The sequence below is a fragment of the Ruditapes philippinarum genome, unplaced genomic scaffold (assembly GCF_026571515.1).
Source record: "Ruditapes philippinarum isolate M1 unplaced genomic scaffold, ASM2657151v2 ctg1245_1_1_1_1, whole genome shotgun sequence".
Taxonomy (NCBI): domain Eukaryota; kingdom Metazoa; phylum Mollusca; class Bivalvia; order Venerida; family Veneridae; genus Ruditapes; species Ruditapes philippinarum.
This window is the reverse complement of record NW_026857902.1, coordinates 20,437-45,534: the sequence shown is the minus strand read 5'-3', so window position 1 is coordinate 45,534 and position 25,098 is coordinate 20,437. Positions and strand designations below refer to the sequence as shown.

Here is a 25,098-nt window from a genome sequence, read left to right as displayed (position 1 = left end):
AAGCACGTCAGATAAATTAACATGTGAAATCTTTAGCATTAAGGGTTTTGAGGTCAAACAAAACTCGTCCCTTGTAACAGATGTTTCCCCCCCCCCATGTAACATGCATTTACCTGAACATAAAAATTACACCAAAACACATTCTTCTTGGTGATACAAGATGAATTATGTCTGCTAATGATACAGTGACCGGAAGTAAAAGATGTAATCACTTATACAGTGATTTTGTTTCTATACTGTGGAAAAATCTTACACAACTTAATCTTCATGTAAAATCCTTTTTTGGTATTTAATTGTTGATGCAATGAAATATTTTTGCACATATGTAAATACAAATTCGACATGTTTTTACATATCTCATTTAAAATTATTGATAATGTACTTGTCATTCGCGCTTGCAAAACTTTTATCTTCACGTTAAATTTTTTTTTATCGCTTTAAAGTACATGTAGTATTTTTCTCAGACATAAACTGTATAGTTATTTTTTATTTACTTGCTCCCTGTTTTTTGGTGTTGTTTTTTTTTCCCCAATAATTAAGATCATTGATTTATTTAGGAATAATGCTAATGACATCCGTCTATTGATAGTCATTTATAAAGCATGAACACAAAGACTGTACCTTCACTTTCTCTTAATTTTTCGTTTTTCGATTAAGATTCAGTTATTGGTACGGGACTTAGTAACCTTGTTTATTTTTCTCACCTAGGATGAATATAGCAATGTTCATGTTTAAAACAAAGTCTTAACTTTCGCTTTCGTTTAAGACTTTACATTATTGTAAAATAATTTCATGTTATTGTATCTTTTATATTACAATGTAATGCATTTGTATATAATTCTCTTCTGTTGTATGTACATTATATAATACTTTGTAAATATGTTACGCTCTCCAATTTTGGGGATAATAAAATATAATAAAACTAGGCAACGAGCTCACGACTCGAATTATTTTTTGTCTAAGGGAGGCAATCCAGTCGAAATGAAACAGAAATTAAATCATCTGTTATCTCCCATACACCCAAATTATAAGTTTTATAAAAACCGATTCCCCAAGTGTCCAAAGCAGTTTTAATGTTATTTTCGTCAAGTACAATATGTTATTTTGGTTTATTTTGTCATGTTTTCGATCTATTTACTTTAGGTGCGAGAACATCTTAGCTGGGGCGTAAAATAATGTATATTTTTGGTCCCAGATCTTAGTTATAATTTTGTCATTTAATTAGCTAAAAGAAGATACTTAAATTTAATCTTATAAAGACTACGAAATAGCTTAAGAGGAGTGGATATCAATGACCACCCATGTGACATGTGTGGGAACCCGTCAACTTGTATTTACATAAAGCGCCATGCAGACGATATAATACCTATTAATGTGTAATGTATTCCTTAATATTTAGGGTAATTGTTATTATCTCTCGGTCGAGATAACACTTTCTTTATTAAATAAACTTTACGACTTTAGCTACTTATTGTTTACATATTTAATCGCTAAAATCCAGACGATAAAAGTCTCGCGCCTTGGTCACGTGATTTAGCGGAAGTCAAATTCGATCGTCTGCGCAAGATTTTCACAGTCATCGATTGGTTGTAAATATGACATAATGATATACATAAATAAAGATATACCGATGACAATTGTCAATTAAATGCTTTGCTAACTTGGATGCAAAAAGTTTAATTACAGACTTGGTTGAAAAACGGTTAAATTAAAAAAAAAATGGAACTAAACAGCACTGATTCGATGCAAGCAAATGGTAAGTGATTTCTTATTTATAAATATATCAAAGAATATCATTCGTTCCTAGTAAAAACAAAATGCCATTATTTATTTTTCCAGCATATTTCACATAAAAATAAACTATGATATAGTAATTAAATTGTACTTAATAAGTGATTGAAGAAAAAAAGTTGTCTTGTTGCATGTTTTAGTTTTGTTTTGTTTTGTTATGGTACTTGCTAGTTATAAAATACAATTTCATGAAATGGATGTTGATTTTGTTTCAGGACCCCCTGTGTGTACTGGATGTAATAAAGAAATCTACGACGGAACTTTATTTCAAGCGAATGGGAAATACTGGCATAATACATGTATAAAATGTGTTGTTTGCCGGAAACACATTACCGGATGTTGTCACATGAAAGACGAAGAGTTGTATTGCAGAACAGACTTTACCCGGTAAATAAACATTCATACACGTTCTATTTTGTTTCCGTTAAATACTTATAACTTGACTAGATTTCGGTTTTTCGATTACTATTAATTTGATATTGTTGATATCCGTTACGGATGGTATGTGTTTGTTTTGAGAAAACAGGGAATTGATTTATTAAAAATAATAATACTATTTCCCTCACTTCCATGTAGTGTGAACTGTGATACGATGTATATTTCAGTGAATTATTCAGTATCTCATTGAAAAGCATAAGATAAAAGTCATATCTACGATTTGCAATGTCTAAATATTGTATATACATACTCGTATATATAAAACAGCTACTGAACGTACATTGATCATTGAAAATTCTTCACAAATCACAGATAATGGTTGACTAACTGAGTGAATGTGAAACTTATATTGTTTTAATCCTGTCAATAAAAGTTATATATTCATTTCCTTCACCATCTTTGCGTCATTTTATATTTGAAGGTTGTTTGGAGCGAAATGTTCGAGCTGCTGTGAAATAATCTCGCCGTCAGAGGGCGTGCATGTTGCCAACAGTAGCTTATATCACACAGCTTGTTTCTCGTGCATCACGTGCGGCTGTCGACTTCAGCCTGGACATTATTTCTACATGAAAGATGATGGAAAACTCCTCTGTTCCGACGATTATCAAAGATTACTATTTAAAGGTATAAATCTTTAAATATCTGTTAAGGACTCTACTAATTTTCATATTAGTTACTTTAATTTTGACTCAACAAGTTCAGAATACATTTTGCATCTTTTTCTTCAACTGAATGGGACTTTCTTGTTTTTTTTCTATGTTTGGCGATTTATTTATATTTTTACCATTTAACGTAAACCTAATGATAATTATGCAGTAAAAGGTTATTATTTTTTGGATAGCAGAATCAAATATTATTTATATTAATTCTAAGAAGGAAGGAAAAATGCTGGGAATAAATATAAACCGTTAGACTTTTCACAATAATACAACAATTAGTTCCCTACAGTACCACCTGCTTTGTGCAGAACGCATCTGTTATCGCTGAATACATTATTAGTAAAAAAATCGATAAAATCGATGTATTGGAAAATGACAATTCTATAGTTGTGACCCGATAAGGTCACTCAGACCGTCTGATACCCGGTCATTAAGTACAATTGAATCGGATAACTTCGGCTTTTATGGAGTTAGAGTGTCTCACACGTCTATTGTGTAATAATCTATATCCAGTGATAAGAGTGTTCTAATTGGTCAAACCGTGTCTGGATTTTCAAATATTACTCTTCTCAGCTTATGTAGTAGAAAATATGCGTAACTTTAATACTTAATGTTGGTTTATCTACATTTGTGTTGTAATTAATAAATATACATAGCATATGCGCAGGATTATAATTACAAAAATACACCGAATTTAAGAAAATTCAATGTAACAATAGAAAATGGCTTTATTAGACACTGTCACATGATTTCCGAATGCATATATAAATATTAAGTTGCACTTTGTTACAGGAAAATTTTGTATTCTTTCAAAAGAAAATATTGGTATATCTGTTATCGAAATTTGCACGATGGCTTACAGTACCATTAATTGAAATTTTATTATTATCATAACTTTTGTTACTTGTAAACATCTGGGATGAACCATAATATATTTATACAATTTTAAATGAAAGTACGAAGAGATATTTTGGAATGGAAACAAGTTTAAAGTATTGTATCTGCGTGCTGAAATTCCTTTTAAGACTTGATGCAATTACCACGTAATAGTCTTTTATCATAGACGGCGCTTCTTTCCCATTTTATAAAACCATTAGATATTTCTTTATACTACACACGTGTAACATAACAATAAATATCGTACGAAAGCGCACGTAAAGCGTCTTTTGCAATGAGTACAAGTTTATTTTCATTAATTTTAATGCGTTTTTAAAAGCACGTTATAAAAGAAAAAAACTATTTTTTGATTCTCTCGTTTTTATAAATAACCACTTTGAGATCCTTTCGTACAGTTTGTTTCTAGATTTCTAGACGGTTCCATTTTTAAAATTGAAAATATTTAATGTTTCCCATTAATAATCTTTTAACGTAATCAAACTTTTCTTTTGTAGACAGCGGCGATACAGATAGTGGTTCCGACGAATCTGGATCAGACGACACCGACATACGTCATCGCACGTGCTTCAGTGACAACCAACTGCGCATGCTCACAACAGCTTACCAATCAAACAAACGTCCATCCCGAGGTGTTGTAAAACAGATCAGTGACGAAAGTGGTCTCAGTGTCAGAACATTACAAATGTGGTTCAAAAATCATCGAGCAAAAGACAAACAGTACCAAAATAAAGTTGTGAAAAATGCGTCCAACAACTTGAATAATATCAGAATAATGCAGGGTGGTAATTCAGTTCATCATCAAAATCAGGCATACGGTCAACAGACACTGCATTACGAGTACCAAGGCTCTTTTGAGAGTCACCAGTTGTATTGCCCGTTAGACTTTTTAGTTCCGAATGAAATGCCGCCAAATGTTGATTTGTCGTCTGCGGACATTTGTAATGGCGAAGTCATAGCTGGAAAGAGGAACTCAAATAACTACCCCATATCTCTTCAAAACAGCCAGTTTCTCCCAGACTTTATTCAACAATGGCTGACAGCGTAAATGTTGTTTTTTCCCTTTTTTGTGCGTCTTTGAAAACTGTGTTACTCTTGTTCATTTACATTAAATATGGTGATTTTAAGATTTCTTAAAAAATATACTTAGCATTCATTAGCAAGAAAATCAAAGTACGAGTTTCAATATGTTTCCAAAACTAGTGATGATAAATTTATAGCAACATTTAATAAGCTGTAGAAACACACACAAGTTATCTGTGTAAGCTCATCAGGGTTGTAATTTTCACGTGTGGAAAACGTACCACCGCAAACTAAAATATTTTGTCACATGGAATTGAAACTTTAGTCACCGGTCTATTGTTATTCTTGTTGTAATTGATATTGTTTCAATCATTTTCAGGAAATATTTTTTCTTAAATGTTTATACTATGTATTATTTGGTATATGAAAACTACTTTTATATGTATTAAATAAATAAAGTTTATTTACATATCATTTGGTGAGAAAGTTTTTTTTAAATAGATTCATTAATTCACGAAGAGTCAACTTGTGTTTGTTCATTGTCTGCCAAATAACAAGTTTATATATTGTACATACGAGGGATGGTCCAAATAACGTAGACTTTTGATGTTGCTGAGACACAGGCGGTTTAAATTTAGTAAACAATATCCTGAAATAAAGCAGAACATTTATTTAACAACATAAGATAAGATATGTCAAAAAATGTAACGGGCGCTTTATAATGTTGTTTAATTTTATATCTTATAATTGATTGAATGTACTATATTGAGATCAGCCAAGAAGAGAAAAATGTTAGAATAAAAAAGATCGTTTACGGAACATAATCCTCTATATCCTCCATATAAGTCTCATATTTCTGTCGTGTTCTGTTTTACAAGCTACACTAAAGGATTCCATTTTTGTCCGGTTTCCGGTATTGTTAATAAAAAGAATTAAATGTTAAGCTATAACATAAAAGATATTATGTAAATGTGTTGTGTATTTCATTTTTGCATGGGCTGGAGGCCAAAAAGCAAATAAATGTTGTAATTGTCATAGAAGATTAACAGGGATACATTGATCCTTATTTGTAATTTATGCCATTATCTCACGATAGTTGTTACATCACATGAGCCGCGTCACGACAAAACCAACATAATGGGTTGGCGACCAGCATGGACCCAGACCAGCCTGCGCATCCGCGCAGTCTGATCAGAATCCATGCTGTTCGCTTACAAACCCTATTACAAGTAGAGAAACTGATAGCGAACAGCATGGATCCTGATCAGACTGCGCAGATGCGCAGGCTGGTCTGGATCCATGCTGGTCGCAAACCCATTATGTTGGTTTTGTCGTGACACGGCTCACATAGTAAGGTATCATCTGTCGAGTTACATCGATATGGAATTATAGTTCTTAACGACATACTCTACATTCAACATACATTTCAATATATTGACACAGTTCAATATAGTGCTATACTTTTAATTTGGAATCTTGTATGCGAGTGAAATGCTCAGCAGGTGTTAGACTTCATTGTGAAGAAATGATCTATGTCACAAAGGTAGATCAACCTGCAGTACATATATACACACAGAGTAAAATGATGTGGAGTTGTCCCCCTTAGACCGTTTTTTAACAATATTATTCTGTATGGAATGGTTGTCATGTTTTTATGTGCGTGTTAAATAAATAATAATAAGAAAAAATAATATAGGTGACATGAGTATATATGTTAATAAGCGTTTCATCGAAAACCTAACTTATCTATCAGTGTCTTACTAAAAGTGATTTTTTCCACTATTTATGGTGTGGTTTTTCTTAAAATCTTGTGTATGAATAAATCAAATTTTAGTTTTTGTATTAAAACGCCAGTAATTATAATGACTGAAAGTAGTTATATTCGATTCGCGTACAAACTACGAATAGTAAAATGGTTAAAAGAATATTAATCAAATATTACGACAAGAAAAACAGAATATCAGACATATAAAGGGAGAAAATTAATGAACATGATATGAACAATCTTTAGTTTTATTCTCAATTAGGAAAATATTCCCTTTAACAATAATTGCGATATAACATATACACATATTTTAAAATTCAAACAACAGCTTTCATATTTCATGCATACCAGAACAAAATGTAACGATAAAATGTTACTATGCGTCAGAATAACCTCCCCTTATATTTGAGTCTGAACCAATTCTATTACGGAACTAACTATCCAACTATATTTTTAAATGAATTAAATGCAAACTTAGCGGTGAACATGGTTAGTAGTAATATACACATAAATGCAAAATTAGTGACGAAACTGAACTGAACTGATATGGTCATTTCATACATAAATACACACACAAGTACAGGTTGTCACAAAAATGTTACTTCAGTTACGTCTCTTGACTTACCAAACAAAACTTTTATATACATATACATATCATACAGAGGAACAAGAAAAAGGAACGATCGCCCTTAATATCAAATAACATGATATATAACATAAATTATTCAATATGCCATGCTATATAACACAAAGTATTTGTAACAAAACAAACATGATGCATCTCATAAACTATTACATTTCATGATATAACAAATTGTAAAATTAAATATATCATGATATATAACAAAAACTGTTATATAAATGATATTTATCACATAAACCGCGGCGCAGGAGTGCAATAAAGCCATTTTAATAAAAACGATATTACACTAGTGTAATAACACTTGACGTGACGTCATTTGTGCCATATATAAACATAGCGTTAAAGCGCGTTAATGTTAGGGTTACACTATAGACGCGTCATTGAAAAATTACTTATTTTAACAGTTTACTGTTCTTATTTTATATATGTGATAAATAGAATATTATATTCGTGTAGATTCAATACTAAATTTATTGAACTCATTGAATAAAACAATATTATGCTCGCCAGAGGCTCGCATAATATGATTTTATTCAACTCGTTCAATAAAAGTAATAAACTACACTCATTCAATATCCTCTATATATTAAATGTTATATATCATAATTTTTTCTATATAATATGTATATAACATGGCACATAACATCATAAGATATGATATATCATGACATATGATATAATGACATCTCGTTATATATATATCATAAATTGAACACTTCGTTATATATCATTAAATGAACAGCTGTGTCATAACAAAATCAAACGTCATCTTCGTCCGACTTCTTTTCGTTTCGTTTTGCACGCCTTTCTCTTATTATCTTCCAGACGTTGCCGCATACTAAAACAAGTCCGCCGAAGAATATACCCAAACCACCAAAATAAAACGCCTCGTCGTAAGATCCAAAAACATCCCGGAATAGTCCTAAAATGTAGACATTTGTACAATATACATGACTATTTAAAACATTATGCTTTCATTAGTTCTGAGTAATCATTCGTCTTTTTTGTTTCACATGACAAAATGCTGTAACTATACGATGCTTATACGCTGCACCGGAAGTGTTTGAAACTCAACGTACACTTAAATACCACATATTTATTTTCATATTTTAAGGCTGTAATGTTGCTATAAATTAACATAAAGCATACATGAATACACACACCTATTATATATTGTTATTCATTTATTTAATTTTTCATATTATCATTCAACAATCAAACCTAAATGTCAGCAAGTAGGAAGACCTTGAATTCAGTCACAATGCTTATTTAGTACTGATAGCTAAAAGATAATTGCTGAACAATGCGTTTACACATTCGACGTTGTTTTCTTCAAATTATAAAGTTTACCTGAGACTGTTGGACCAACTAGTGAGCCAATTCCTTGAAACCCTAGAAGCAGTCCAAATGAACTTGTCATTTTCTCCAGGCCTAATACATCAACAACGACAACAGACTTCTGTGCAACGTATGTACCCGTAAAAATTCCATAACATGCCGCAATGATAGCAAATCCAGAAAATCCTTCTATTGACGGCATGATCATACAAACAATTCCGACACCAAACATAACGCCATTGTACACAAGCAATCGGTACGGTTTCACTTTTTTCATATCCAACACAAAACCGGAGGTGAATCGCGCGACAGAGTCACTGGCGCCAATAATTGAAATGAGAAAAGACGATTGCATTTGTGACACGCCTTTCGATCTCGCGAGAGGCGGGAAAAATACAAATACAGACATCATTGATGATGTAAATAATAACACTGACACACATAAAGTTAAAAAAGGGAAGTCTTTCAATAATGACAGTTCTAAAAATGGCCGCTTTTCCTGTTCCGGCGGACGTTTAAAAGCTTGTTTCACTTGCGACATCTTATCATGAAATACGGATCTACGTCTTGGTTGTGGTTCCGGTATGTAAGTGAATTCCAATGTGGAAGAAAATTCGCTGCTACCATGCCATTGGTCACCAGTACTGGCAACTGCAAGATGTTTATTTTTCGGCTTTGGTGGAGCAAACTGCTGCACTATCATTTTGGCATCAACACTTCCACGACGCGCCATTTTTACAAGACTGTGAAATACAGTAAAAATTGTGTGTGAAGTGTTTTCTAATTTCTTATAAAGGTTGTTTATTCAGATTGCTGAACCATTTTTTTACATTGTTTTTAAGAATATGATATTAGTTTCAAAACAATGTGAACATAACCCAAAATTGCGCTTCGGCAAAGGTGTGGACCGGTAATTAACATTATCATGTATGGATCGCCTTTAAAGCAAACAAATCTCGCCAAACATAACTAAATATAAGATGCTAAAACTCTTTAATTTTTGTTAGACAATTGCAACCAATGCTTGTATGATATTCTAATATTTACTGCTGTTTTGATATTGCAATGCTGTTATATTTTTATAATCATTGTTTTGCCACATGTCCAAATAGAGCATTGGTTGAAAATTTGATTTGATTTTTGACTTGATAAAATTATGTAATACATGTAGAAATTACGTCATATCAGCTTACTCATTGATTCTTTGCGTTTTAGAGATCTTCTTGTGAAGGTCCATTGGTCTGAAGAGCGCTGCACAAACAAATGTTTGTAAACTGATTGCAGACAACAACAACATCGCTCCTTGATAACCATAGTAACCGAATATACCTTCTGCAAGAAAACGTGTGGACACGGCGTTAAAACATAGTGAAAAGTAGACATATACTGCACAGGAAAACCGATGTAATACACGAAACAGCCCTAAATTGATTTGTACTCGGCTACATAAATTATAGGGGATTCTCGATGTTTGCAACTTACAAAACATTTAAATAAAATGTATTGTTCGGATTGCAATATTATAATGATTGCAATATAATTATAATTGCAATATTTCGTAAATGTTAAAAATCTATATAGTTTGTTATGTTATATTGTTAGAAACCATGTACAGACATCCAAACATGTACATTTTACTGATTTATTGAACTACTGTAAACGACATAAATAAGATGACAATAATTATCACGTGATAACCATTATGTTACGGTGGTAACTAAAGTATAAAGAAAATTCACTCACCAATCAAAGGGGGAAACGTGAACATTCCTAGCCCAACGCCGGCGGTGGTTATTCCGACGGCAAGACCTCGTCGTTTGTTGAAGTAATTGTTTACTAGGATCAGACTGGGTGTGTAGGTCAAACAGCGACCAAACCCTGGAATTTCGTGCATTCATGATTTTACATTATACAATGTACAAATTATATTTAGAGGAACAGTGGTGTGGTGGTTATGGGTGTCAAGCTCTCAACTTAGGGATCATCGGTTCTCGACCCTGTCACCTAGTTTTGTTTGTTCGTTTGTTTGTTTCATTTTACGCCTTTTTCCAACAGTATTTCAGTCATAAAGGCGGGTAGTTTCCTAACCATCGTTCCTGGAGAGTTACACCAGTACTAGACTGCCTTCCTCCGCGCTAAACTACCAAAGCATCTGCCGGGGATCGAACCCACGCTAGAGAGGTAACTGGATTAGAAGTCATCGACTCTAACCCCTCTAACCCCTCGACCATGGAGGCGGTGCAGTCACCTATTATGATATCAGTAATGGCTAGCCCCAGGAAGCGGGATTGAAAGTGATAAATACTTATAGTTTTTACATCGGAATTTAGATCATGAAACCTGGTCGAATTAAGAAATTACTTGTGCTCAACACTGTAAACTGATATTGACTATGGTTTAACAATAGTTTAAACGAATCCTTAACTTTGTACTAAACATTCCTTTTATATATGTCAAAGTGTACAAGTTAGTCCTTTAAAAGCAAAAATACTTGGAATAATGGGTTCATATAATCTACCGGAAATAAGAACAAAAGTTTGACCGCCGACGACACTTACCGCCGACGACACAATAACTAAAGTAGAGAAACTCGATATTCGGGGCGAAGGCAGAGATGAGGATTCCTATGAAACACAGAATGCTTCCGAGAAATACAACCGTGCGGCACGAGAAACGATGACACATGGCGCCCGCAACTGGCCCTGAAAAGCAAAAACTTGTTATTACAATGTTTACAATAATTTACATACTAGCTATATAATTGCAATGTTCATACCATTGAATCTTATAATTTAGATATGTCATTGCAATTACAATGCAACCATTTGTCAGTAAAAATGTGAATATTGCAATACTATTTCTTGCATGAAAGCTTGTTTTTTGAAAATACCATAACGTACATGTATTAAACTTACAGGAAATAATGTTGTACACACTGTAATAATACATCTTCTATAAGAAATAAAGATGTCAACATTGCAATAAAGGACCTAAACTAAAAAAAAAAATGATATGAATTTTGCAATATCACAACACAAACAGATGTATAAGAATAAATGTTTTGAATATTGCAATGTTAAATCTAAACTATAAAAAATAATTTCATTAACATTGCAATAATATAGCTTAATATAAAACATAATGATGTGAACATTGAAATAATGTCAATCTAAATTATAATGTTTCGAAACTATTTATATTATATCTTATCTCTAATGATGTGAACATTGCAATAACATGCTTAAATTATTAAAGGGACTCCACTGAGGTTTTTTGACATGGTGGGACTGAAAATATTTTTTCCAGATAAATGTACGATTTGATGTAGGTTTAGACCACTAATCTTTGTGCAAAATTTCAGATCATTTGCGCACTTCGTTTTTTCCAGAATAACTATTCCAATTGTGAAAAAAATGACCCAAAATGAAAAGCGTTTAAACGCTTTTCACTCTAATCAGGCTAAGAAAAGCATAAAAATACGATTTCCAATTTATTTCAAAGTATATTTCTTAACTATCTTTGCATATATGTCTGTTTAAAGTGGCCCAGCTCATTTATGTAAGAAATTCAAATGTTATGTTTTTAGGCTTTTAAACCTCAGTGGAGTCCCTTTAAAACTACTACTGCAATGTTGTTTAACATACTGTATGTGTATTTAAATTCGCGGAAGCAAATTTTCGCGGAAAGGTCCACTTTGGGGGTCTATACAAATATTCGCGCTATTTTGAATTCGCGGAGGTGACTGCCAAAAATCATAAATTCGCGTAGACCACTCAGGTTAAAAAAGGAAAATTACTGTAATCATCGTGGGAGTTCACAGTTATTTTCAATACCAGGTGTCAACGATACTCTATTGTACAGAAAAAAAGACATTGTCTAGCGGACAGATTATAGCAAACATAAGAATGCCCGTTAACGTGCATATTGTTTTCACAGTTTGCGTCATAAAAGTCTTGACATCTGATCAGATCATGTTTTGGTTTTTCTGAATAAACAATTAAAAAACACAAACATAAACAATTTCAAATGATGAATAACTTGGAAAACAAAACCCAATTACTCGGTGACAACAACAACAACAACACATCTTTTATTCACTCAAACATGCATACAACATGTAATATGAGGATAATGTCAAAATATTTAACGAGGCATTTATACAAATTGAGATCAGAATATAATTACTAAACAATATCAACATATCTATTACATATTATTAAATTATATGCATATTTTGCTTAGGAAACAATTTTTTTTTTTTAACTTATTAAGAAAATGCAAACCTGAATTTTACAACATTCAAATACTGCTTGAACAGAATGTAAGATATTTATTACTAGGAGAATGTAGCTATAAATGTGATATAATTTGTCATAAAAGTTGTAAAATAAATAATGTAAATAAAGTATATGTGAGGTATAAAGGACCTTTGCTGTATAGTAAGAAAGTGGTAAGTGAATATCATTAAAACAAAACTATATCTATAAGATTTACATAAAAAGTGTGAAAGCATATCACACACTGATATACATGTACATTGTTCTACAGAAGCGCGAAAATATGACTATTAAGAAATTATTGGTGTAGAAATATTCGCGCTAAACATGAATTCGCGGATCGAAGGTCACCGCGAAGATCGCGAAAATTTAGACTTTTGATGTTGCTGAGACACAGGCGGTTTAAATTTAGTAAACAATATCCTGAAATAAAGCAGAACATTTATTTAACAACATAAGAGAGGATATGTTTATCAAAAATTGTAACGGACGCTTTATAATGTTGTTTAGTTTTATATCTTATAATTGATTGAATCTACTATATTGAGATCGGCCAAGAAGAGAAAAATTTTAGAATAAAAAAGATCGTTTACGGAACATAATCCTCTATATCCTCCATATAAGTCTCATATTTCTGTCGTGTTCTGTTTTACAAGCTACACTAAAGGATTCCATTTTCATTCCAGTTCGCTTACAAACCCTATTACAAGTAGAGAAACTGATAGCGAACAGCATGGATCCTGATCAGACTGCGCGGATGCGCAGGCTGGTCTGGATCCATGCTGGTCGCAAACCCATAATGTTGGTTTTGTCGTGACACGGCTCACATAGTAAGGTATCATCTGTCGAGTTACATCGATATGGAATTATAGTTGTTAACGACATACTCTACATTCAACATACATTTCAACATATTGACACAGCTCAATAATTTGCTTTACTTTAAATTTGGAATCTTGTATGCGAGTGAAATGCTCAGCAGACTGGTGTTAGAAATGATCTACTAAGTATGTCACAAAGGTAGATCAACCTGCAGTACATTTATACACACAGAGTAAAATCTGTGGAGTTGTCCCCCTTAGACCGTTTTTAACAATTCTGTATGGTTTTTTTTTTGTTTTTTTTTTGGGGTTTTACGTCACATCGACACAGTATAGGTCATATCGCGACGTTCCAGCTTTACTGGTGGAGGAAGACCTCATGTGCCCTTCCGTGCATTATTTCAGGCACGAACGGATACCTGAGTAGAACCACCGACGTTCCGTAAGCTAGCTGGATAGCTTCCTCACATGAAAGAATCCAAAGTTCCTGTCGGGATTCGAACCCACAGAGGTGAGGGGCAAGTGGTTTGAAGTCAACGACCTTAACCACTCGGCCACGGACGCCCCGTAAAATTCTGTATGGAATGGTTGTCATGTTTTTATGTGTATGTTAAATAAATAAATACAATAAATAATATAGGTGACATGAGTATATATGTTAATAAACGTTTCAACGAAAACCTAACTTATCTACCAGTGTCTTACAAAAACTGATTTTTCCACTCTTTATGGTGTGGTTTTTCTTAAAATCTTGTGTATAAATAAATCAAATTTTAGTTTTTGCATAAAAAACGCCAGTAATTATAATGACTGAAAGTAGTTTTATTCGATTCGCTTACAAACAACGAAAAGTAAAATGGTTAAAAGAATATTAATTTAATATTACGACAAGAAAAACAGAATACCAGACATATAAAGGGAGAAAATTAATGAACATGATATGAACAATCTTTAGTTTTATTCAGAATTAGGAAAATATTCCCTTTAACAATTATTGCGATATAACATATACACATATTTTAAAATTCAAACAACAGCTTTCATATTTCATGCATACCAGAACAAAATGTAACGATAAAATGTTACTATGCGTCAGAACACGGATTTATATTACATGTAATGTAAATCCGTGGTCAGAATAACCTCCCTACTCACTTATATACCTTATATTTGAGTCTGAACCAATTCTAGTACGGAACTAACCATCCGACTATATTTTTAAATGAATCAAATGCAAACTTAGCGGTGAACATGGTTAGTAGTAATATACACATAAATGCAAAATTAGTGACGAAACTGAACTGATATGGTCATTTCATACATAAATACACACACAAGTACAGGTTGTCACAAAAATGTTACTTCAGTTACGTCTCTTGACTTACCAAACAAAACTTTTATATACATATACATATCATACAGAGGAACAAGAAAAAGGAACGATCACCCTTAATATCAAATAAATAATATTTATCACATAAACCGCGGCGCAGGAGTGCAATAAAGCCATTTAATAAAAACGATATTACACTAGTGTAATAACACTTGACGTGACGTCATTTGTGCCATATATAAACATAGCGTTAAAGCGCGTTAATGTTAGGGTTACACTATAGGCGCGTCATTGAAAAATTACTCATTTTAACAGTTAACTGTTCTTATTTTATATATGTGATAAATAGAATATTATATTCGTGTAGATTCAATACTAAATTTATTGAACTCGTTGAATAAAACAATATTATGCTCGCCAGAGGCTCGCATAATATGATTTTATTCAACTCGTTCAATAAAAGTATTAAACTACACTCATTCAATAATCCTCTATATATTAAATGTTTTATATCATAATTTTTTCCATATAATATGTATATAACATAGCACAGAACATCATAAAATATGATATATCATGATATATGATATAATGGCATCTCGTTATATATCATTAATTGAACACTTCGTTATATATCATTAAATGAACAGCTATGTCATAACAAAATCAAACGTCATCTTCGCCCGACTTCTTTTCGTTTCGTTTTGCACGCCTTTCTCTAATTATCTTCCAGACGTTGCCGCATACTAAAACAAGTCCGCCGAAGAATATACCCAAACCACCAAAATAAAACGCCTCGTCGTAAGATCCAAAAACATCCCGGAATAGCCCTGAAATGTAGACATTTGTACAATATACATGAATATTTAAAACATTATGCTTTCATTAGTTCTGAGTAATCATGCGTCTTTTTTGTTTCACCTGACAAAATGTCGTTACTATACGATGCTTATACGCTGCACCGGAAGTGTTTGAAACTCAACGTACACTTAAATACCACATATTCATTTTCATATTTTAAGGCTGTAATGTTGCTATAAATTAACATAAAGCATACATGAACACACACCTATTATATATTGTTATTCATTTATTTAATTTTTCATATTATCATTCAACAATCAAACCTAAATGTCAGCAAGTAGGAAGACCTTGAATTCAGTCACAATGCTAATTTAGTACTGATAGCTAAAAGATAATTGCTGAACAATGCGTTTACACATTCGACGTTGTTTTCTTCAAATTATAAAGTTTACCTGAGACTGTTGGACCAACTAGTGAGCCAATTCCTTGAAACCCTAGAAGCAGTCCAAATGAACTTGTCATTTTCTCCAGGCCTAATACATCAACAACGACAACAGACTTCTGTGCAACGTATGTACCCGTAAAAATTCCATAACATGCCGCAATGATAGCAAATCCAGAAAATCCTTCTATTGACGGCATGATCATACAAACAATTCCGACACCAAACATAACGCCATTGTACACAAGCAATCGGTACGGTTTCACTTTTTTCATATCCAACACAAAACCGGAGGTGAATCGCGCGACAGAGTCACTGGCGCCAATAATTGAAATGAGGAAAGACGATTGCATTTGTGACACGCCTTTCGATCTCGCGAGAGGCGGGAAAAATACAAATACAGACATCATTGATGATGTAAATAATAACACTGACACACATAAAGTTAAAAATGGGAAGTCTTTCAATAATGACAGTTCTAAAAATGGCCGCTTTTCCTGTTCCGGCGGACGTTTAAAAGCTTGTTTCACTTGCGACATCTTATCATGAAATACGGATCTACGTCTTGGTTGTGGTTCCGGTATGTAAGTGAATTCCAATGTGGAAGAAAATTCGCTGCTACCATGCCATTGGTCACCAGTACTAGCAATTGCAAGGTGTTTATTTTTCGGCTTTGGTGGAGCAAACTGCTGAACTATCATTTTGGCATCAACACTTCCACGACGCGCCATTTTTACAAGACTGTGAAATACAGTAAGAATTGTGTCTAAAGAAGCGTTTTCTAATTTTTTTATAAAGGTTGTTTATTCAGATTACTGCACCATTTTTTTAAGAACATGATATTAAGTTTCAAAAAAATGTGAACATAACCCAAAATTGCGCTTCGGCAAAGGTGTGGACCGTTAATTAACATTATCATGTATGGATCGCCTTTAAAGCAAACAAATCTCGCCAAACATAACTAAATATAAGATGCTAAAACTCTTTAATTTTTGTTAGACAATTGCAATCAATGCTTGTATTATATTCTAATATTTACTGCTGTTTTGATACTGCGATGCTGTTAAATTTTTATAATCATTGTTTTGCCACATGTCCATAGAGCATTGATTGAAAATTATTTTTTTAAAAGTTTGTAAATCATACGGTATCCGAGATCACGTGATTACGATTATGTAATAAATGTAGAAAATACGTCACATCAACTTACTCATTGATTCTTTGCGTTTTAGAGATCTTCTTGTGAAGGTCCATTGGTCTGAAGAGGGCTGCACAAACAAACGTTTGTAAACTGATTGCCGACAACAACAACATCGCTCCTTGATAACCATAGTAACCGAATATACCTTCTGCAAATTAATGTGTAGTCGCGGCGTTAAAACAGAGTGAAAAGTAAACATATAGTGTATTACATGTACACAAATACCCTTAAATCAATTTGTACCCGGCTACATAAATTATCGGAGATTCTCGATTTTTGCTACTTAATATTCATTTATACATTTATTGGTTCGATTCTAGAATTGGAATATTGTGTAAATGTTAATAACCTATATTGTTTGCCATTTTATATTGTTAGAAACCATGTACAGATGGTGTATTGTTGTTTTTCTCTTGAAAACCTGGAAGGTTACGGCAACACAGTTATTTCGCTGTTTGTTGACAGACAGCTGGTACCGATTTATTGAACTATTGTAAACGACATAAATAAGATGACAATAATTATCACGTGATAACCATTATGTTACGGTGGTAACTAAAGTAAAAAGAAAAATTACTAACCAATCAAAGGCGGAAACGTGAACATTCCTAGCCCGACGCCGGCGGTGGTTATTCCGACGGCAAGACCTCGTCGTTTGTTAAAGTAATTGTTTACTAGGATCAGACTAGGTGTGTAGGTCAAACAGCGACCAAACCCTGGAATTTCGTGCATTTATAATTTACATTAAACAATGTACTCATTATATCAAGAGAATCGGTGATATGGTTGTTATGGGTGTCAGACTCTCAATTTAGACGTAATGGGTTCCCGACCATGTCACCTCATATGACATCAGTACTGGCTAGCACGAGGAAGCGGGATTGAAAGTGATAAATACTTATAGTTTTCACATCCAGATTTAGATCAATATTAAAAGAAATGAAACCTGATCGAATTAATAAATTAGTTCTGCTCAACACTGTAAACTGATATTGACTGTGGATTAACAATAGTTTAAACGAATCCTTAACTTTGTACTAAACATTCCTTTTATATATGTCAAAGTGTACAAGTTAGTCCTTTAAAAGCAAACATACTTGGAATAATGGGTTCATATAATCTACCGGAAATAAGAACAAAAGTTTGACCGCCGACGACACTTACCGCCGACGACACAATAACTAAAGTAGAGAAACTCGATATTCGGGGCGAAGGCAGAGATGAGGATTCCTATGAAACACAGAATGCTTCCGAGAAATACAACCGTGCGGCACGAGAAACGATGACACATGGCGCCCGCAACTGGCCCTGAAAAGCAAAAACTTGTTAATAAAATGTTTACAATAATTTACATACTAGCTATATAATTGCAATGTTCATACCATTGAATCTTATAATTTAGATATGTCATTGCAATTACAATGCAACCATTTGTCAGTAAAAATGTGAATATTGCAATACTATTTCTTGCATGAAAGCTTGTTTTTTGAAAATACCATAACGTACATGTATTTAACTTACAGGAAATATTGATGTATACATTGTAACAATACATCTTCAATGAGTAATAAAGATGTCAACATTGCAATAAAGGACCTAAACTTAAAAAAAAAAAAATGATATGAATTTTGCAATATCACAACACAAACAGATGTATAAGAATAAATGTTTTGAATATTGCAATGTTAAATCTAAACTATAAAAAATAATTTCATTAACATTGCAATAATATAGCTTAATATAAAACATAATGATGTGAACATTGAAATAATGTCAATCTAAATTATAATGTTTCGAAACTATTTATATTATATCTTATCTCTAATGATGTGAACATTGCAATAACATGCTTAAATTATTAAAGGGACTCCACTGACGTTTTTTGACATGATGGGACTGAAAATATTTTTTCCAAATAAATGTACGATTTGATGTAGGTTTAGACCACTAATCTTTGTGCAAAATTTCAGATCATTTGCGCACTTCGTTTTTTCCAGAATAACTATTCCAATTGTGAAAAAAATGACCCAAAATGAAAAGCGTTTAAACGCTTTTCACTCTAATCAGGCTAAGAAAAGCATAAAAATACGATTTCCAATTTATTTCAAAGTATATTTCTTAACTATCTTTGCATATATGTCTGTTTAAAGTGGCCCAGCTCATTTATGTAAGAAATTCAAATGTTATGTTTTTAGGCTTTTAAACCTCAGTGGAGTCCCTTTAAAACTACTACTGCAATGTTGTTTAACATACTAGTAATTTATCTAGAAACTTATTCTGTAAACATTGCAAACTTATGTCTAAAATTTAGAAATAATGTTGTATACATTGCAGTAATGTTGTGACATAGTAAAAGAAGTAATGTTGTGGACATAGTAAAAGAAGTAATAATGTGGACATAGTATGAGAAGTAATGTTGTGGACATAGTATGAGAAGTAATGTTGTGGACATAGTATGAGAAGTAATGTTGTGGACATAGTATGAGAAGTAATGTTGTGGACATAGTATAAGAAGTAAAGTTGTGGACATAGTATAAGAATTAATGTTGTGAACATAGTGTTAGAAGTAATGTTGAGGACATAGTGTTAAATGTAATGCTGTGGGCATAGTGTAAGAAGTAATGTTGTGGACAAAGTGTAAGAAGTAATGTTGTGGACATAGTGTTAGAAGTAATGTTGTGGACATAGTGTTAGAAGTAATGTTGTGAACATAGTGTTAGAAGTAATGTTGTGGACATAGGTGTTAGAGGTAATGTTGTAACCATAGCGTAAGAAGTAATGTTGTGTACATAGTGTTAGAGGTAATGTTATGGACATAGGTGTTAGAGGTAATTTTGTGAACATAGTGTAAGAAGTAATGTTGTGGACATAGGTGTTAGAAGTAATGTTGTGAACATAGTGTAAGAAGTAATGTTGTGGACATAGTGTTAGAGGTATTGTTGTGGACAGAGTGTTAGAAGTAATGTTGTGGACATAGTGTTAGAAGTAATGTTGTGGACATAGTGTTAGAAGTAATGTTGTGGCCATAGTGTTAGAAGTAATGTTGTGGACATAGTGTTAGCGGTAATGTTGTGGACATAGTGTTAGAAGTAATGTTGTGAACATAGTGTTAGAAGTAATGTTGTGGACATATTGTTAGAGGTAATGTTGTGAACATAGCGCAAGAAGTAATGTTGTGTACATAGTGTTAGAGGTAATGTTATGGACATAGGTTGTAGAGGTAATTTTGTGAACATAGTGTAAGAAGTAATGTTGTGGACATAGTGTTAGAAGTAATGTTGTGGACATAGTGTTAGCGGTAATGTTGTGGACATAGAGTAAGAAGTAATGTTATGGACATAGTATTAGAAGTTATGTTGTGGAAATATGAATAGTATATCAAGTGAAAGAACAAATTTTGTGTAATGTTGTGGACATAGAGTAAGAATCTATGTTGTGGAAAAAGTATGAGAAGGAATGTTGTTGGCATAGTGTAAGAAGTTATGTTATGGACATAGTGTAAGAAGTCAGGTTGTAGACATAGTATAAGAAGTATTGTTGTGGACATAGTTTGAGAAGTAATGTTGTGGACATAGTATTAGAATTACTGTTGTGGACATGTAAAAAATATCAAGTGAAAGAGATGATTTTGTTTAATGTTGCAATAATATATCTAGCTATTGAACATAAAAAAAGTATAAAAAAAATATAAAAAAAAACTCTCATATACTTACCCATTAAGAGTAAAAATGTTGTGAACAATGAAAATACCCAGGCTGTAGCTACAGCACTCTGGTTGAACTCGTCCTTCAGTTTCATGTACATGACACCACTAGCCTTCATCAAGCCACCTAAATACAAGAAAAAAAACTAGCTTTTTAGCAATTACGTACATTTTGATTACTAATTAAAAGGTACTGTGAGCGGTCATTTGGAGTTTTGTATTTTCATTATTTCTTTTTAAAGAAAATAAATTACGGATTTAAAGAATTTATATTAAAAAAATAAAGTGTGTAAAGGGAGCAAGAAAGGGCCTTTAAAATCATTACAGCCACTCATTTACTCAATGAGGTGACTATCATTTAAGAATGACTTAACTGTAGTCTAAAATTTATGTCGCTTGTTGCTGCATGTGTTGCTGTACATTTGAAAAAAATACTTTTGAACTATAGATCAAAGCGTTGTAGGAATGCAACAAAGGCGTCCCATACTCGAATAGCGTAGGAAAATTGTACGCACGTTGCATTTTGACTCGAATTTTGAATTATAATCTTGATTTGTGTTTGTAACAGATTCGAGACACTTATTTTCATTAACTCATGGCGTGATTTTTCAAAATCTTTAGTCTTTCATAAAATTTAAAGACCAACCACGATTTACAGAATAATATGCAGTTATTAACTTGTATGTACCACATTTAACACCACATATTGAATCAATGAGTAAATATTTTTGAACTCTTACACAACAAGAATTATGTTATTGATCTGCAATGCTTCCAATTCAAGATTGATTATTGGAATGTCCTTAATTGGCAGGATAATCATCAAAATAAAATGAAATATATACTGAGTAACAAAAACGAAGTGTGCACTTGGTGAAATTTAAATTTTGTGTGTTTACCCGAGTAAAATATTGGAATATTTGGTATAAAAAATTGCAAAAATTGAATTGACTATACGAGGGTTACATTAAATTGAAATTTGATTATTATTTGAACTTTGATTACATGTAAACTGCTAAGGGTAACACTAGAAAGTTGAAGAATGTTTCTTTTTAAAAATGCATTCTTTTCTTTGCACATATGAATTTTTAAAACTCATCATTCAAAGGCAAGTCCATATGGCGTTACATCAGATCTATGAAAATCTGGAACACTTTTGTTGATCCGCAGACGACATATAAATGCAACGGAATTTGGTTAATGATCACTTAAAGTGACGAAAAGCCTAAACAAATCACATTCCTGTCAAATTTGATACCAAATTTGTGATTTTATTTTACTGAAGTATGTAATGAAGAATGTCCAAGTAACCAAGTGCACACTTTTATTCATAACTGAGTATATACATAAGTAATAAATGACAATTGTATAGTTTGATGAGGGTCTTTAATCTGTTAGAGTTATATTGTTAATAAGTGACAAAAAGTTATATTTAGAAGATGCGAGTGTACCTAGTTAGGTTATTATCTAAAGTCAACCCAATCAGGTCACTGTCTTATTAGGTGTTCTTATATAAAAGAGATAAAATGATAAAATATTGTCTAGAGGTCGCCTTGACCTAATAAACTTAACTTTATATGCATGCGAAGAACTTTAACATATATATGCAAACTTTCATTTTCTGTGACAGAAATTCTATAAAAGTTAATATATAATTATATTTTATTTCATCGAAATAATTGAATAATATGAAAGGGAGACCACTGCGTCAAAATTGCGTACTTAACTTAATTACTTTCCTTTATTAGAACTTTTTGTGGGTAGCGAAAATCTTCCTTCTTCCGTATCATTTATTTTGTAACCTTTATATATGTAGTATGATCTATACATACTTTCATGATTCAGTAATTACAATTTATGTGAAAATAAAGTGTATAAACTTTCAACTTCAGAAAATTGTTTCCGCATTTTGCTGAATCACAACAATCTTACTGAGTTATTTTCCTCCTATTACGAATAATGTTTGCTTTAGCATTATGTTTAATGAATTTTGAGAGATAAAGTTGAGAGACTTATATTTCTAAATAATTAGCTTGCTTTCCATTAAAAGTACTTTGATTATTAAATATGATATACTTTTATGATAACAACTTACCGACATAAACGTGAACAATGACACCTCCAGCGACCACGCCCCATCCCCAACCCCCGTCAGGCATCCATCCAGTCTGCTGAGAGACTTCAATAGATAATAGCGCAGCTTCTTCCGGTTTGGTCTCTTTCTCTCCATTTTCCGCATCGTCGTCTAGTTCGAACCCGACACGTTTTTCTTGAGATTCTTTCTCAGTGTCTGTGGCCGTTTTATTGCCAGCTACTACTTGCCTGGCACTAATCAGCGATTCATTTCCGTCTGCAACAGAATCCGCTGAGACAGTTTTCCCATCGTCCCCACTTCCGGTTGAATCTCTCTCCTCCGGCACGGTCATGAGTCTGCGTTTCTTTACGGTGTTAAAATAAACTTTTATTCTTGTAAAATATCCTCCCCTCAAATTTCTTTATTCATGTTTATATAAAGTGTTAATAAACTAATATTTTTCTCTCTATCTCCATAGTATATCCATGCCATTTTTTGGTCGCCACTCTAATACAGTTATGTTTTTGAGCTTAAGTGATTTAGCCACATCTGAATGAACGTTCTACTTATTGGAAGATAACACCGTTATTTGACAAGGTCCCCGTGCTTCTTTATTTTAAACTCGGCTGATCTAGACTCACATTGTCACGCAAAGAAAGAATGATCATCTCTTGTGCGTTAACTATATATATTTCATTTCTCAAAATGTTGAGAAATTTATAGTACATATATACTATTGAATGATAAATCGTATTAAAGTGCACGTCCCTGACGATTACATTAGCACATTCCCACTGTTAACGTGAAGTGTCGCACGTGAATGGTATTTAGAAAGCGATCAACTGGAATTAGGTTTTTTTTTTTAAAAAAAAAAATGAATCATGATATTAAGGTAGTTCACACATTCTTGTAGTGTGACCTTAACAAAAATACAATGACTTTGAATCTTGCAAAAAGTAAAAATGAGTATGTATAATGTTGCTAAAAGTGATAATTTGTATTTAAATAAACAATTGCATCTTTATCAATTTGTTTACAAACGAAAGTATTTGACAGATTCACCAATACAAGATAGACAACTCCTATAAAGGGAAACTATGCAAACGGCTTTATTAATAACTTTACTGCTTAGTCAGGGGCGGAAATGATAATTTACAGATTGCAAAAAATAATACTTATTGTAGATAAATTATCAAAATATTTTGCAATGTGCATGATAATATTATCTGATATAAAGTTATCTATTGTAAACGCAGACAGTTGTTGTAATTAAATCAGGACAGTTTCAAAAATAGCGTGCTATCACTGAATGACATAATTTTCTATTTTAAGAAATCATTACTGTACATACTTCATGACCAAGTATTTCATTTAATTTTATTGAAACACGTTGACCAGTCAAACTGATCCCTGGGACACCAACAGAGAGGTGTTACCTTAAATTACATATATGAGTGCGTCAGATAAACTTATCACTTATTTCCTAGAATTATTGATTTGTATTTATATTATGTCTCGTTTCCAATGGTGACCATGCAATATTGCTGCACATCATTGCAGACCTGATCTGTCGTCTGCTTCCTTCATGAACTAAATCTATATCTAAAATTTCTGATAATGTGGCTCTTAGACATTTGCTTATAAATTGAGTATAACATGAAACTGAATTATTTATTGATTAACACAGCGTCTTGATGAATTTACAATAAAAAGCAAAGTAAAAACATAGCGTTATTGTAATGATGAAAAGACAAAATGTAATGTAAAAATGTTTTATTTCTTCAACATTTCAGAGATAGATAAATGTACTAAACAACAAAATGCAAGAACATGTTTTGATAAACTTTTTATAAAATAGGTAATTATTTATACAGTCATTTGGTATACTAGTA

At 32.4% G+C, this 25,098-nt stretch overlaps 3 protein-coding genes across 4 annotated transcripts; 1 reads left to right on the top strand and 2 right to left on the bottom strand.

Annotated features, from left to right (window-relative positions):
- The first annotated feature begins 1,409 nt into the window (after positions 1-1,409).
- On the top strand, positions 1,410-5,277 carry LOC132751455 (LIM/homeobox protein Lhx4-like). Its single transcript, XM_060741610.1, has 4 exons — positions 1,410-1,756; positions 2,007-2,178; positions 2,651-2,853; positions 4,280-5,277. Exons 1-4 carry the CDS (start codon positions 1,720-1,722, stop codon positions 4,828-4,830), a joined length of 963 nt encoding a protein of 320 aa, XP_060597593.1. The 5' UTR covers positions 1,410-1,719; the 3' UTR covers positions 4,831-5,277.
- A 1,527-nt stretch (positions 5,278-6,804) lies between these two features.
- On the bottom strand, positions 6,805-24,036 carry LOC132751444 (monocarboxylate transporter 12-like). Of its 2 annotated transcripts, XR_009628679.1 has the most exons (8): positions 23,228-24,036; positions 21,143-21,259; positions 18,594-18,737; positions 18,011-18,145; positions 17,439-17,577; positions 16,239-16,969; positions 14,793-15,812; positions 6,805-6,963 (listed from the first exon to the last, which is right to left on the bottom strand). XR_009628679.1 is itself a non-coding variant. In XM_060741596.1 (7 exons), the coding sequence occupies exons 1-7, from the start codon at positions 23,556-23,558 to the stop codon at positions 15,649-15,651; spliced, it is 1,761 nt and encodes a 586-aa protein (XP_060597579.1). In that variant the 5' UTR covers positions 23,559-24,036; the 3' UTR covers positions 14,591-15,648. The 2 variants fall into 2 exon arrangements, 1 of the variants encoding a protein (XP_060597579.1); XM_060741596.1 differs by lacking the exon at positions 6,805-6,963 and having other exon boundaries at positions 14,591-15,812.
- On the bottom strand, positions 6,964-11,248 carry LOC132751446 (monocarboxylate transporter 12-like). Its single transcript, XM_060741597.1, has 5 exons — positions 11,110-11,248; positions 10,295-10,429; positions 9,745-9,883; positions 8,564-9,294; positions 6,964-8,135 (listed from the first exon to the last, which is right to left on the bottom strand). Exons 1-5 carry the CDS (start codon positions 11,234-11,236, stop codon positions 7,972-7,974), a joined length of 1,296 nt encoding a protein of 431 aa, XP_060597580.1. The 5' UTR covers positions 11,237-11,248; the 3' UTR covers positions 6,964-7,971.
- Positions 24,037-25,098: the final 1,062 nt, after the last annotated feature.

Coding starts and splice junctions, on each gene's coding strand:
- LOC132751446 (XM_060741597.1), bottom strand. CDS start 11,236: ATGTGTCATCGTTTCTCGTGCCGCACGGTTGTATTTCTCGGAAGCATT. Junction 10,430..11,109: donor TAGTTATTGTGTCGTCGGCG/GTAAGTGTCGTC, acceptor ACGAAATTCCAG/GGTTTGGTCGCTGTTTGACC. Junction 9,295..9,744: donor AAAACGCAAAGAATCAATGA/GTAAGCTGATAT, acceptor TGTATTTCACAG/TCTTGTAAAAATGGCGCGTC.
- LOC132751444 (XM_060741596.1), bottom strand. CDS start 23,558: ATGACCGTGCCGGAGGAGAGAGATTCAACCGGAAGTGGGGACGATGGG. Junction 17,578..18,010: donor CACGTTTCCGCCTTTGATTG/GTTAGTAATTTT, acceptor ATTAATTTGCAG/AAGGTATATTCGGTTACTAT. Junction 15,813..16,238: donor AGTTGGTCCAACAGTCTCAG/GTAAACTTTATA, acceptor TCTACATTTCAG/GGCTATTCCGGGATGTTTTT.
- LOC132751455 (XM_060741610.1), top strand. CDS start 1,720: ATGGAACTAAACAGCACTGATTCGATGCAAGCAAATG. Junction 1,757..2,006: donor TGATTCGATGCAAGCAAATG/GTAAGTGATTTC, acceptor ATTTTGTTTCAG/GACCCCCTGTGTGTACTGGA. Junction 2,179..2,650: donor TGCAGAACAGACTTTACCCG/GTAAATAAACAT, acceptor TTATATTTGAAG/GTTGTTTGGAGCGAAATGTT.